The sequence below is a fragment of the Phaethon aethereus genome (genome assembly GCF_964289735.1).
Source record: "Phaethon aethereus genome assembly, chromosome: 5".
Classification (NCBI taxonomy): domain Eukaryota; kingdom Metazoa; phylum Chordata; class Aves; order Phaethontiformes; family Phaethontidae; genus Phaethon; species Phaethon aethereus.
The window spans coordinates 60148724-60161473 of NC_138579.1; the positions used below are offsets into that span (position 1 = coordinate 60148724).

At 37.8% G+C, this 12750-nt stretch overlaps 1 protein-coding gene across 1 annotated transcript in view; it reads left to right on the top strand.

Annotated features, from left to right (window-relative positions):
* The window catches only part of AMPD3 (adenosine monophosphate deaminase 3), a gene marked incomplete at its 3' end in the record, with an annotated part of 31221 nt that extends 18943 nt beyond the window's left edge, over nt 1–12278 (top strand). Inside the window, exons 7-15 of the mRNA XM_082000857.1 lie at nt 2537–2731; nt 2978–3109; nt 3640–3803; nt 5029–5155; nt 6050–6213; nt 8219–8339; nt 9813–9986; nt 11102–11212; nt 12102–12278. Of these exons, the coding sequence (XP_081856983.1) occupies nt 2537–2731; nt 2978–3109; nt 3640–3803; nt 5029–5155; nt 6050–6213; nt 8219–8339; nt 9813–9986; nt 11102–11212; nt 12102–12278 (1365 nt within the window). The remainder of the gene's footprint in view (nt 1–2536; nt 2732–2977; nt 3110–3639; nt 3804–5028; nt 5156–6049; nt 6214–8218; nt 8340–9812; nt 9987–11101; nt 11213–12101) is intronic.
* Nucleotides 12279–12750: the final 472 nt, after the last annotated feature.

The following is a 12750-nucleotide window of genomic DNA, read 5'->3' on the forward strand; positions in this document are numbered from 1 at the left end:
TGCAGAGTATGGCTGTTAGTGACTCAGGTGCTCCATGATCTGTTTCCTACTGATTCTTAAAAGCGGATCAGGATGTCAACTACTTCTGTTGGTGGAATCTGAAAGCTGCAGACATAGTCACTTCGCAAAGAGGAACGCACTGGTCTCGCGTTGTACATGTCCATGTTTGCAGTTTCCTGAACAGAAGAGTCCTGGATGAGAGTCCTTGCAGAGATACAGGTTCAGTGACTGCTTACAGCTGGTTTATCTGAGAATTCCTTCTAGTGTGACTTCCTGCATAAAGGCTATGCAGCTCTTGTTGGGAGTGCGTCCCTGGGAATGCTAGTTACTTGCATTTTAAAAAGCACAGTGCAGTGGGTTCAAACTGTTCCAATGTAGTAAGTATCTTTAGGAACTTGTATCTAATGTCAGCATCCAACCTTCAGATCCTGTTGCGTCATTGCTCGTGAGATTGAAAAGCCCCCTCCTCTGCCTCATGGTCTCTTTTGGATGTAAAAATACTTGTACACAGTTGATCAAATTAAATCTTAAAGTGGTCCTTGAAAGCAAAGTAAGTTTTGTTTTTACAATCATGTGGCAGTGTGGGTTTTCCAGCTCCTATTTCCTTTTGTGGCATTTCTTGGGAACGTTGTCAGTACTTCGTTTTATAAAATCTTTAAATGTAGACAGCAAATCTGGGTGCATTCTGACAGCTGCGTTACCAGTGTTGTGCAGATGCAAGATTATTTTTTGTTTCTGCTTTGAAGCTCCTTTCTTACTCTGTATGAGGAGTTAGAGCAGCCCTTTCCACTAGAGTTTCACATAAGACTTTGTGGTAAAGTATTACTTAAAATGATTCCAAATCATCTCCTACCAGTATAGAGGACAGTACTGTGTGGTGTTTTTTAGACTTATTATCTGATCCATCCTGTCCCTGTTATATATAATCTTGAAACTTGTATTACAAACTGACTATCTTCGTACTCCTGCAGAACCATTCTGCCAGTTGGTCTTGTAAGACTTGTCTCCAGTACCAGGCAGTTGGTGCACAAGGGAGATGTAAGAAATAGTGAAAGTTGGCGATTGCTTCTGACCACATCGCTGTGCTCACGGCCATTTGTGTCCAGGTATGGCCTGGGCTGGAGGAAAATGGGAAGCTTAGCAGACGGGCTGCAGCACTGTGGCTTCTGGGTCAGATGAAACTGCTGCTAGGATTTGGCAGTTTGGACTTGAAGGCAATTTCAGAGTCTGCCAAGCTGTCCCCAGGGCTGTTGCGCTCATTATGTGTCAACTGTGAATTCTAATCAGAATAGTGGTTTGTTCTGGTTTGGTTTTAAATTGATAGGAATTTGCTGGTGGAGTAATTTCATTGTTTTGCCTAGGACATGCATTAGGCTGTTTTGTTGTTCAATCAGAATTTCTCAAGGAAATTCAAAGCACATAGACTCTGGAGAAACAGCTCTGCTGCTCCACACACTGGATATTGCTGTGCTGTTAGATTCTTTAAGGCCATTATCCTAGCTAAGGCCTATTCTTCCCTTTCAGGTACTTGGACCTTAGGAACAGCAATTAGTATTACCTGTCTTTTCAAACAAGAATATGTTGCGCAATATACCTTGGTTTTCTTCTATTCTTTATCGGTGTAGTTAAGACAATAAACATTTGACTGCAAGGAACTGCAACGGGATTCATTTTATATATACCTGCTGGAGGCACCTAAGGAATTACACATACTGAAGGGAAAACTTAAATCAACAGACCAACCCGCAAATCTCATCAGTTGTTTCTTTGGATTGCGTTCTAATATAGGCTGCTCAAACAGCAGTGCGAGCTTCTGAGCAAAAGAAAAGCATACCTGTGGGAACCATTTAGTTCTTGTAAATTTTTGTTTAAATGGGACATCAACAAAAAAATGGAGTGCTCTCAGCCCCTCTGTGAAGCTTGAACTTCCCTTAGTGTGTGAAGAGATCTGAAGAAACTGAAAAATCTGTCAGCATTATGAGTTGCTGTATTATAATTAAACTTGGAAAAAATAGTGGCAGAATCTCTCATGTGTACATTTGCAGTTCTAGTGAGGTAAGATGTTTCATGTGGTTGAAATACAAAAATGAATTATGCTTTTGGAAATGGCTGAGAATTCCAGGTCCTTTCAGTCAGAGAGCATAGTTGTAACTACAGTCTATAACTAGAATGATTTCATGGATGAAATAAAAGGATGCTAAAGCATCAGAGTGTCCTTTAAGGAAGTATCAAATTTAATCTGAACCTAGGTTCTGTGATTGGCACTTATAATGTATGTTAACTTGTTGAAAATTTTCTTACTTAAATAGGAAACTATTCATTGAGAGCTATTTTATTTATAGTTCTGCTTATTGAATAATTACTCCAAACCCAAAATTTCAGCATTCTGAAACATTTTTACCTGCTCAGGCACTAATCCATTTGTTACTTAAGGAATATTTTAGAAGGCTTTAGTCATTGCTGTCACTGACATAGACACTTCGCTAATTCAAGTTTATGCATATGAATGATAAGCATAATAACATTTTGATTTCAGGTTGATACTCATATCCATGCTGCTGCTTGCATGAACCAGAAACATTTACTGAGGTTTATTAAGCACACATATCAAACGGAGCCCGACAGGATTGTTGCAGAGAAAAAAGGCAAGAAGATGACTTTAAAGCAAGTCTTTGAAAGCCTTCACATGGACCCTTATGACCTCACTGTAGACTCTTTAGATGTCCATGCAGTAAGTCTATTAAAATGACAAAACAAACAAGAAAAAGCTAAGTTTTCCAAGTGTGAAATTCTGGTTTCTACAGTTGTTGCATGATAACTTATTAAATCAGAATTTGAATTCATGCATTACTTTGCTAACTTACTTCAAACATGCATAGGCTTTTTCTTTTCTGTGCCTTTTATTGCTAGGCAATTTAATTTATAGACTTTCGTGTGTACTTAAAACCATGGTTATTCAGGTTTTTTCCTTCTCCAGGGACGTCAAACATTTCATCGATTTGACAAATTCAATTCCAAGTACAATCCAGTTGGTGCCAGTGAGCTGAGGGACTTATATTTGAAAACTGAGAACTACATTGGTGGTGAATATTTTGCTCGTATGGTCAAGGTAAGTAAGTTTCAAGCTTTTCCAGCTGTAGAGAAATGAAGGTTTCTCTAGAAACCTTTTAGATGTCATCTAGAAACCTTTTAGATGTCAGCTTTTCTTAGATGTATAGAAGTGTTTGTCTAAAATTAGTAGCCTTAAAATTGCTTACTACCACGGATTCTGGGTCAGATTCTCCACTGGTCTGCATATTTTATGTAGTCATTTACTACAGTTTAAATAGTATAATTCTGATTTACCAATTTTAAACATGTGTCTTGCAAAGGTGTTATTAATAACTGCATAAGAATGTTGTCCTCTAAATCTAGGTGTTACAGTTAGTTACACTCAAATGTTACCTGAGATAGCTTGCTAGTAGAGTATTTAGATGCCTAAAATAAAATAATGCATTAATAGACAAAAGATTCCCTTCATCTTTAAAGGGTGACAATACAGTTATGTCTGCTCTGAGGAAAATACAATGATAAATATACTAGTAGCTGTAAATGATCTTCAGTGTCCATATTAAAGCAAATATATTTATTACTTAATAGGAAGTAGCCCGTGAACTAGAAGAAAGTAAGTACCAGTATACAGAACCCCGCTTATCCATTTATGGACGGTCTCCAGATGAATGGCTGAACTTGGCAAAATGGTTCATTAAGCATAAAGTTTATTCCCCTAATATGCGCTGGATAATTCAGGTTCCCAGAATCTAGTAAGTAATCAGGAGCTCTTGGTAATTTTAATAGTTTGAAATCATACCAATGATTTGTTTGAATTTCTGATATCTTTTAGATGGTTTATAAGCTGTCCTGTAGTTCTATTTATAAGCAATGTCCTGGGAAATTTATTCTTAACCATTGCTGCAGTTTTCCTGACATAGTCTGGGGGTGGAAGACAGGAGTTGGGATTTGAATCTACTCTTTATTCGAGCTATTCAAAACCACTGTGAATTATTTGTACGTCTGAAGATACTAAACCCAAAAATTACAACTAGGTGCAATTAAGCTGCATCCAAAGGCAAGCTAAAATACAGTTTAGTAATGAAAATAAATCAATTCATGAATTCCATAAATTAATATAAAATGCTCTGTAAAACTGCTATCATCAAAATTCATCAAGATCAGTGACAAAATGACAGTGAACTTGGAAACGCAACCCAGATTGATGATTTACAAGCTTAAATCAATATAAGTTTTTCTTAGTGCTTAGATGCTTTTTAAGCATCCTTTGGGACTTTATTAAATGTATATAATATATATATATTTATAATACTGTATATGTATATATACTCTCTCCCATGATAATTTTGTTAGCCTTAATAGCCGAGCTTCATGTTTTGAAATTGCATAGTTGGAATATGAGTAGAGAAAGAGCTGTCATGGTCTCATATATCCCCCAGAGTGTGTTTCTCATTAGGGAGAAAGTTCCTCTTCTTTATAATTTCCTACATAGCAATTTCTTACGTACGTAGAGGAGTCAACACTTCCATTAAGTCATGCACTTAATGACACACTGAAGTACTGTCTCTCTTTTCTGAGATGCTCACTGAAGCAGAACATTCTACTTTCATTTGGAGTAGTTACAACTTTGGAAAACAGAATCTTTCATGAGTGATAGTTCCTTAGCTCCTACATTAGTACCTGGACTGCTGTAATGGAAAGGGTCATTATTCTTGAGACAGCATCTACCCCTGCATGCTGTCTGTATTTTTGGAGCACTCGGGAGCTTTAGCAGAGCCTGGATGAAGCCGAGTGCCAGACAGCACAGGAAACGGGAGCACAGAGACAATCCCTGCCCTGACATACACTTTGAGTTTCTGAATCCTGGTAGAACTGAAGCTGTAGAATATACACAAATAACACAAAATATGAAAATGGAGGAAAAACATTACCTGATTAAAGAATGGTCACAACTGTGTATATTTTTTTCCCCCTCAGTGACATATTTAGGTCAAAAAATATTCTGCCTAGTTTTGGGAAGATGTTGGAGAACATCTTTGTACCTTTGTTTGAAGCAACAATCAATCCCAAAGACCACAAAGAATTGCACCTTTTCCTGAAATATGTAAGTATGTTTGGATTTTTCTGTCTCCCATGAAATGGACCCTCTCCTACTCATAATTTTTTTTTTTGTCCACAGCTGTTTCCAGACACTAAAAAACTTTCTCCTCCATAAATACACTCCACAATAAATACTATAAATACACATAAATACTCCACAATAACACACTTGTATTATTGTTTTAAAGCCCTGATACACAACTTAATAAAAGCCTGGGTAAGGTCCTATTGTCAAATAGTTGCCATTTATTTCCTCTGAAACAGCTCAACAGCTATTTATTTGTCCTCTCTGTAATCCTCTCTATAATGAATGACCAAAAAACATTTGCATGCTCATGTGCAGAGGGAACATCATAATCCAGGATGCATAGTTTGAGTTTGTATCTGGGACTGGCCTCTAAAAAGGAGGCAACTGAAAGGAAGCATTGTGTAGACCCTGGTGGGACTCAGGAGAGAGGTGGGCATGTAGCTGCTGGGACATGGTTAAAAGAAACATTTCTGAGTATGCCCTGGATGAGAACTCTGAGGTTTCGTGGCAGCCTCTGGCCTTCCACTGCTTTTCAAATAACAAAGGAGGTGAGTTTAAAGAATTATAATCTGGATCTGAAGGAGTCTTACAAGCCTATGCCCCTCACAAGAGTCTGAAGGCTTTTGTGCAGGTGGGCCTCCTGTTTGTCTCAGAAGAACAAAATGGGTGAAACTTCCCTTGAGAAAACACATTATTCCTGCTGTCTGCATGGTATGGCAGGAGGGCAGAGCAGCAGGACTGCTAGCATAAGGAAGGAAACCAAGAAAGAGGACTAGATGCTTTGTATAAGCAAGTCCTGGAGCAAGAGTGAGTGGCATTGAAGTTTGCTTCTTGAAAACACTGACATCTGTGAATCCCTTCTCCCACCAGGTGACTGGCTTTGACAGTGTTGATGATGAATCCAAACATAGTGGCCATATGTTCTCTGACAAGAGCCTTAACCCAGATCTCTGGACCAGTGAGAAGAATCCCCCGTATAGCTATTATTTATATTATATGTATGTGAACATCATGTTGCTAAACAACCTTAGGAGGTAAGTAGTCATTTTTCTCTTTTACAAACTTCTAGAAAGAAAAATCAATAATCTTGGTCAATCTAAGTCTAGATCGTACATCTTTTGAAGCAAAGGTTATCTTGAGTTATTTTAAAGAGCCCAAGAGGAGTACATGAGTTATTTTGAAAACATTAACTGCAAAATGAATTCAAATGCAATATTGAGACATCGTAAAGGCATCAGATTAATATCTTGGGTTGACATTTCTGTGTATTTTTGTTTTGTGAATTCCTCAAAGCTGAATATATCAAACAAAAGAAGAAACCCCACAAAACTGAGTTGTTGACCTTTGCTTGGATTCACAGTGGATTTCCAAATATAATACACCTCTGGGTAGCTTGCTATCTCCTGCTAATTTGAGAGATATAAAGTTAGCTTGTGAAATACTGGTTTAAGGCTGCTGCCGTTATCAAAGATAGACAAAGGAGGACATAATTATAAACTGCACATCTAGCTAACTTACTTTAGCATGCTTGTTGACTCATTCAGTTTTACTACTTTTGGGACCAATGTCTAGGCAAGTAATGCTGGGAGTTATGATACTGAATGTGAGATCATGACTGTAAAAGCAAATTTTGGCATCAGGCTCAGTAAAGCCTGAAATACAACTTGAGGTTATGTCCCTATGAGTTTGTGCCTGACTCACTGAGTGATCTACACAACTGACTCAAACTGAGGCACAGTGAGGTTATCCATTGATACTACAGTGTCATCATTGACCTTGCAATGACTTGGTTCATTATCATTTATAAAATGTTCTGGGATTTTCTTATAGGAGGCCTACAGATTTGTCATTTTAACGGGTCTTATCCAAGTTAACATTCAAAATGTTATTTCTTCTCTCCCACTGCTACCTCAAGCATTTCTCTCTCTACCACCCTATGTAATCAAAACTCATAATAAAAACATCCACTTTAAATTACCTTGTACCTGCAACAAACAGGCCCAGTTGTTAGTTTTAGTTCTGTAATGGAAAGGACACAGTACAGCATATATCTAAAGTCACCTCTTGCTCCTGGCTTCCTTTACATTCTCTGCAGTCTACATTTTTTCTTTTCCAAAGACAGAACCTAGGCATTTCTTTTTTACCTCAAGATTTCAACTACTGTTTGAAAATCTCCATAGTTAATCATTAAATACTCTTTACAGCTAGGTGACTCATCAATGAGTCAGTAAAACTGTTCACCCTGTTAAACGTACTGAGTATTTGAGTAGGGGAAGACTCTTCTATACTTTTGGTAGTATTAGTGAAGTCAGCAAGGATGGATTACACCCTCACATCCATTTTCAGAAGCATTACTAAATATCCACCCTAGAACTGCCTTATACTCTAGCAGTCCTTGTTGAAATTCTGTTTTGAACATCTCCAGATACTTACGGGACATTTGTCTGCACAGAATAAAAGTCAACTATAACATAAAACCTAACATCATTTTTAATATAGATGATAAAATAGTTCTAGAAATCATAGTCTGAAGTCTAGTGTAATAACTAACACTCCTAGATCACCTCTGTGCTACTGAGGGTGTGGTTTTATGCTACACTTAAACTGCTGAGATGGCAGGTTGTCATCACACAATGTAGTGTTAGCTAACTCTTGGCAATGTGCTTCCATGTCTTCCCTCACTTTTAATCTAGGAATTATGCGTCCACAGGTTGCATCAGTTCACTTAGCGTCTGGCGGTTCCCTCAGCGAAAATCAGTTCAGTAACTCTTCACCCAGTAGCTAAACAATTCCTAAATGACATGTAACTGGGGAAGGATAGAAGAAGAAAGACACAGATTGTTGGGTGGTGGAAGGGGCTCGGGTAGAGGGACCTGCCTCTTTCGACAACAGTCCATAGTTAAGCCTGGTTAGGTATCATGTCAAACTGTATAACTTCTAATTGTTTTTTTTAATTCCCATATTAATGATAATTATATACAAAATAGATGAAGAACAGTGCATTTTCTTGTTAGTGGAACTTGTTTTTAATCTCCTCAGGGAAAGAGGCATGTGTACTTTTCTGTTTCGACCTCACTGTGGAGAAGCTGGGTCTATCACACACCTTGTATCAGCCTTTCTGACAGCAGACAATATTTCTCATGGATTGCTCTTGAAGAAGGTATTGCTTGGTTGCTCACCTAAACTAATCGCCATCTGCGTAGATATCAGTCAGTGCTTCAAACAGCAGTTACCAAACTGACTTTTATCTGGGCAGCCCAAAATTAATTTTCTTAGCAAGGCACAAGTAACTCTTGACTTTGATCAGAAATAAATAAGCTCAGCTGAACTTCCTATTTCATATTTAAGCTACAAAAATACAGCTTTTCCTAAATGAATATTTTAAAGCTATGTCTTTATAGGGAAGACCAACTGTTCAGATATTTCAAGGACTTGGTGGCACCTGTTTTTGATTACTCCAAGCAAAGCTAAAATTAGATGGAAAAAACTCCTTAGACTTGTTACTACTCCCTGGTTTAGGTCCTGGAAGAATTTAAAGAAAGCTCTAGTTTCTTCTGCACAGGGACAATTTTCCCTGACTGGCATCCCTGTACTTCAAGGTTCATTCAGAATTTCATTAAGGTTTTGTTATTTGTATCTAGAGTAACTGGGATCACTTGATCAAGAAATTTAACATATCTGTATAATACAACAATATTTTATATACAACTTGATTGTTATGACAGGGAAAATGTTATCATTCCTAGCATACCACTTAATAAAAACCATCACACAACTCATCCCCAGGCAACGGTTTTGTAATTAAAATAATTGGTCAGAGGGTGGCAGACTTGCACTGAGTTTATTGTAAATTTTTGGCACAAGTTCTCTTGTAAGTTGGATTTTCTGGTTAATGCTGGCAAATTCTCTCTGTATTTTTCAACATATCCAAGAACAAAGAAAAATTTTGCCTAAAATCATGTCTGAAGTTATGCTCAGAACAGGTAATTCCTAAAATTAGACCCAGACAAAGTAGTACTAAGGCTGTGTGTGACAAAAGCGTTCTCCTCTTCACTCTCTCCTGCTTAGCCTGGTGCCATAACCTGGCATAGCAGATAATAATAGTATTAATAAAGGCACTTGTTAGGTTCACAGGTTGGTTAAACCAAAAATAGTAATAAAATGAGGTGACCACAGATTATTTATATTATGTGCAGCAGCAACACGTGACTTCTAATACAGTAAAACAACTTCTGCTCCTAAGATTTACCTATTGGACTGCAGTTTTGAAAATAAGAAATTGCTTGGCAGTTCTTACACATCTGTTATCTGTGACTTTCAGATTTTGAGGGGAGGTATGCAGTTAGTATCAAATACAGTGCCTTTAACAGTCTTATATACTTACTAATCCACAGTAATATCAGTCACTGTATTTTTAAAAAGATGACATATCTTTTGAAGAATGTAAATTATTTTATGAAGATCAGTAACATTTAAAATTCAGAATTTTAAATATTTTCAGAGTTTAGTGCCAACCTAATTTTTTTTTGTCTTAGTCCTCCCTCTGTAATGCTGTTTCCATTTTATCCAGGGGAAATCCTTTTTTTTGCTATTCCATAGTATCATTAAATGCTGACTGTGTTTTGTTTTGCAGAGTCCTGTCCTCCAGTATCTTTATTATCTTGCACAAATCCCTATTGCTATGTCTCCACTTAGTAACAACAGCCTCTTCCTGGAGTACTCAAAAAATCCACTACGGGAATTTCTACATAAGGGACTCCATATCTCTCTCTCCACAGATGATCCTATGCAGTTTCACTATACAAAGGTAAGAACTGCAAAAAGCACTTGCCTTTGGATTTGGCAACAGTACCACATAGGCCTAGAAGGACATGGAAGCTATTTTGTATCATTGCTTAGGATATAAAGTTTCATGTCTTTCAGTCACTTCATTCATTATTCTTCCTCATTCTCAGTCTACTACTCACTGTTAGGTTTCAGAGGGAAATGCCTGATTTCCTAATTATGTTTCTTTTGTACTCTTGCCTCTCCAGTGTTGGCTGTTGAAGTATAAAATGAAGGATGAGGCTGAAGGGAGGTTTGAGCCTTCATAAACAATCCTCTAGAGTGCCAGGGAAGTCCAGTTTCCTTACTAATAAATCTGGGGAAGTACGTTACAAAAACATGATGTGGAATCTCCGAAGTTTGCTCAGTGAACTGAAACGGATTCTTGCTCTTCGGTGGCTTGGCAGGACAGAAATGCCTGGTTACCGGTTTTGATCCCCCAGTATTGTGGTTGGCACTGCCTTGAGTCATGCTGTGCCTTACAGTGGCCTGTACATTGCTCAATTGTCTGTCTTCTGAGGAAGTGCTTCACCCAGGCTGGCCTCTGGCCCATGACCTGTCTCTGCTAGAGAAGACAGAGAGCTTCTGTGGGGGCTTTCTGCACGGATGTAACGCAGCACCAGCCCAGTTAAAACATAGAGTGGAAGATCCTCAGCTGTGACAGCCCACTAGAGTCAGACCCAACCTCCTTGTGTGGAAGGTCAGAAGTGAGAAATTGCCCTGCTATCTGTCTGTGTATACACATATTCATTAAAGATTTATGACTAGATCCTTCAAGGTCTTTATATACCTTCATCTCGTGGGATCTCATTTGAAATTGCCTAATAAAAGCCTCTAGGGATCTGGACTGCAGGCTGCCATTTCCTAGACTAAAATAACTGGATAGCCAGTGCCTATTAATTATTTAACAGTTGCCCTGGGCAAATCTGAAATAAACAGTTTTGTTCGTTAGTAATTGTGATGTAAAAGTCTTAAATCTCTAATTTTTCACAGCTATCTAAAGAGCATGTATAAATTCCTTAATTAGTAATGAGTACATATCCCCATTTATATCTTATTTACATATAATTTCATATTAAACATATTTTGGTGATACAGGAAGCTCTCATGGAAGAATATGCTATTGCAGCCCAGGTGTGGAAACTAAGTACCTGTGACTTGTGTGAAATAGCAAGAAACAGCGTACTACAGAGTGGATTGTCAGATAAGGTAATTATGGCTGGAAAAAATTGCTTTTGTGAATATTAGGGCAAGTAGGAACTGAAAGCCAGTAGTCTGAAAATTGAGTAGTAGGTGCTTATGTGATGTAGCTGCGCACATCCCTATCCTCTTTTCCAGAAATACTCACAAACGATCTGCTATCCAGCCTTACATTAAAAAAAGTATATTAATGCTACATTTTTCCTTATTAGCTTTGTTTTGGAATTCCCAAAACATGCAGAGAGACCAGGTGCATGTTTATACTCAGTTCTGCCTGCAGCCCCAAACCTTTAATTATTTGGGTGATATCCCTTTACCAGTAATTTTATACCTCATGTCTTGCATTGAGTAAAAACAAATTCCCTGCCATAAGCAAGACATGTTTTTGCATAGAAAGGAGGATTAGAGAAAATATTCTGGTTTTACATAGGCAGTCAGACTAGACTTTAAAATTTTAGGGCATTTTCTCTCCTATGTCACCTTCAAACATTCCTCTCAAGAAGCTAGTATTGAAGGGGCTTTACAAGGATATTCTATTGTTTCTTCCAATATTCTGTAGTGACAACTACTAATTTTCTTCTTGTGCAACATTTAACTAACAAAAGAAATCTAAGCCTCTTTTTGACCTTTCATATGAAAGATGTACTAGTGAAGACGGAACACTAGCACAAATGGTTTTAGGCAAGCCAGACTGAGTGTACTGCTGAGTAATTATAAATATAAACTTTGGCCTTAAAATCTCCAAAACTGGTTAAGACTCAGGTGAAGTTCAATGGCCAGCTGGTTGAAGCTGCTCTTTTCACTTCACTGAGTCATTCAACTAACAAATACTCAGTTATACAATAAATCAAAGCAGTTGAACTGACTTCTTCCTTTTTACGTTTCATCCCGTTCACAGGAAAAACAGAAATTCTTAGGGGTGAACTACTGTAAAGAAGGGCCTGAGGGAAATGACATCCGAAAGACAAATGTTGCACAGATCCGGATGGCCTTCAGGTATGAGACACTGTGCAATGAACTTAGTTTCCTGTCTGATGCTATGAGAACAGAAGAGATTTCCACTTTGTCGAAGTAGTTACAAACTCAAAGAAGCCAGAACGTTTCACTCCTAAGCAGGTTAAGATGCTAATTAACATCGAATCATCTGTCTTTGATGCTACCAAGACATAACTGAACAGTACAGAGAAAAATAGAGTATCTCTGGAAGGTAAACAGCGTTTGCTGTTATCTTTTACTGCATTGTTCTCATTGCAAAAATTTCAGTTTCTACAAACATTAGGCTTTGTAAGATTGCTGTAAATGTTAAATGCAAACTCAGAATCATGTAACATTTGTTTCATACTGTCTTAACTGTGCACTATATTGTAGCCTGGAAAACAACAGAGAATATTCATAGCGCATCTCTGACATGCACCTTAGGATTCTGCAGATGCTGACAGTATACGTGCACCTGGTTTTGTCCTGCTGGCCCCAGTAGCAATCATGGCATTTAGCACTTGTAAGTTTAACCCTTTCTTCATTAGTAGTTTGTACGGGGTGCATAATTT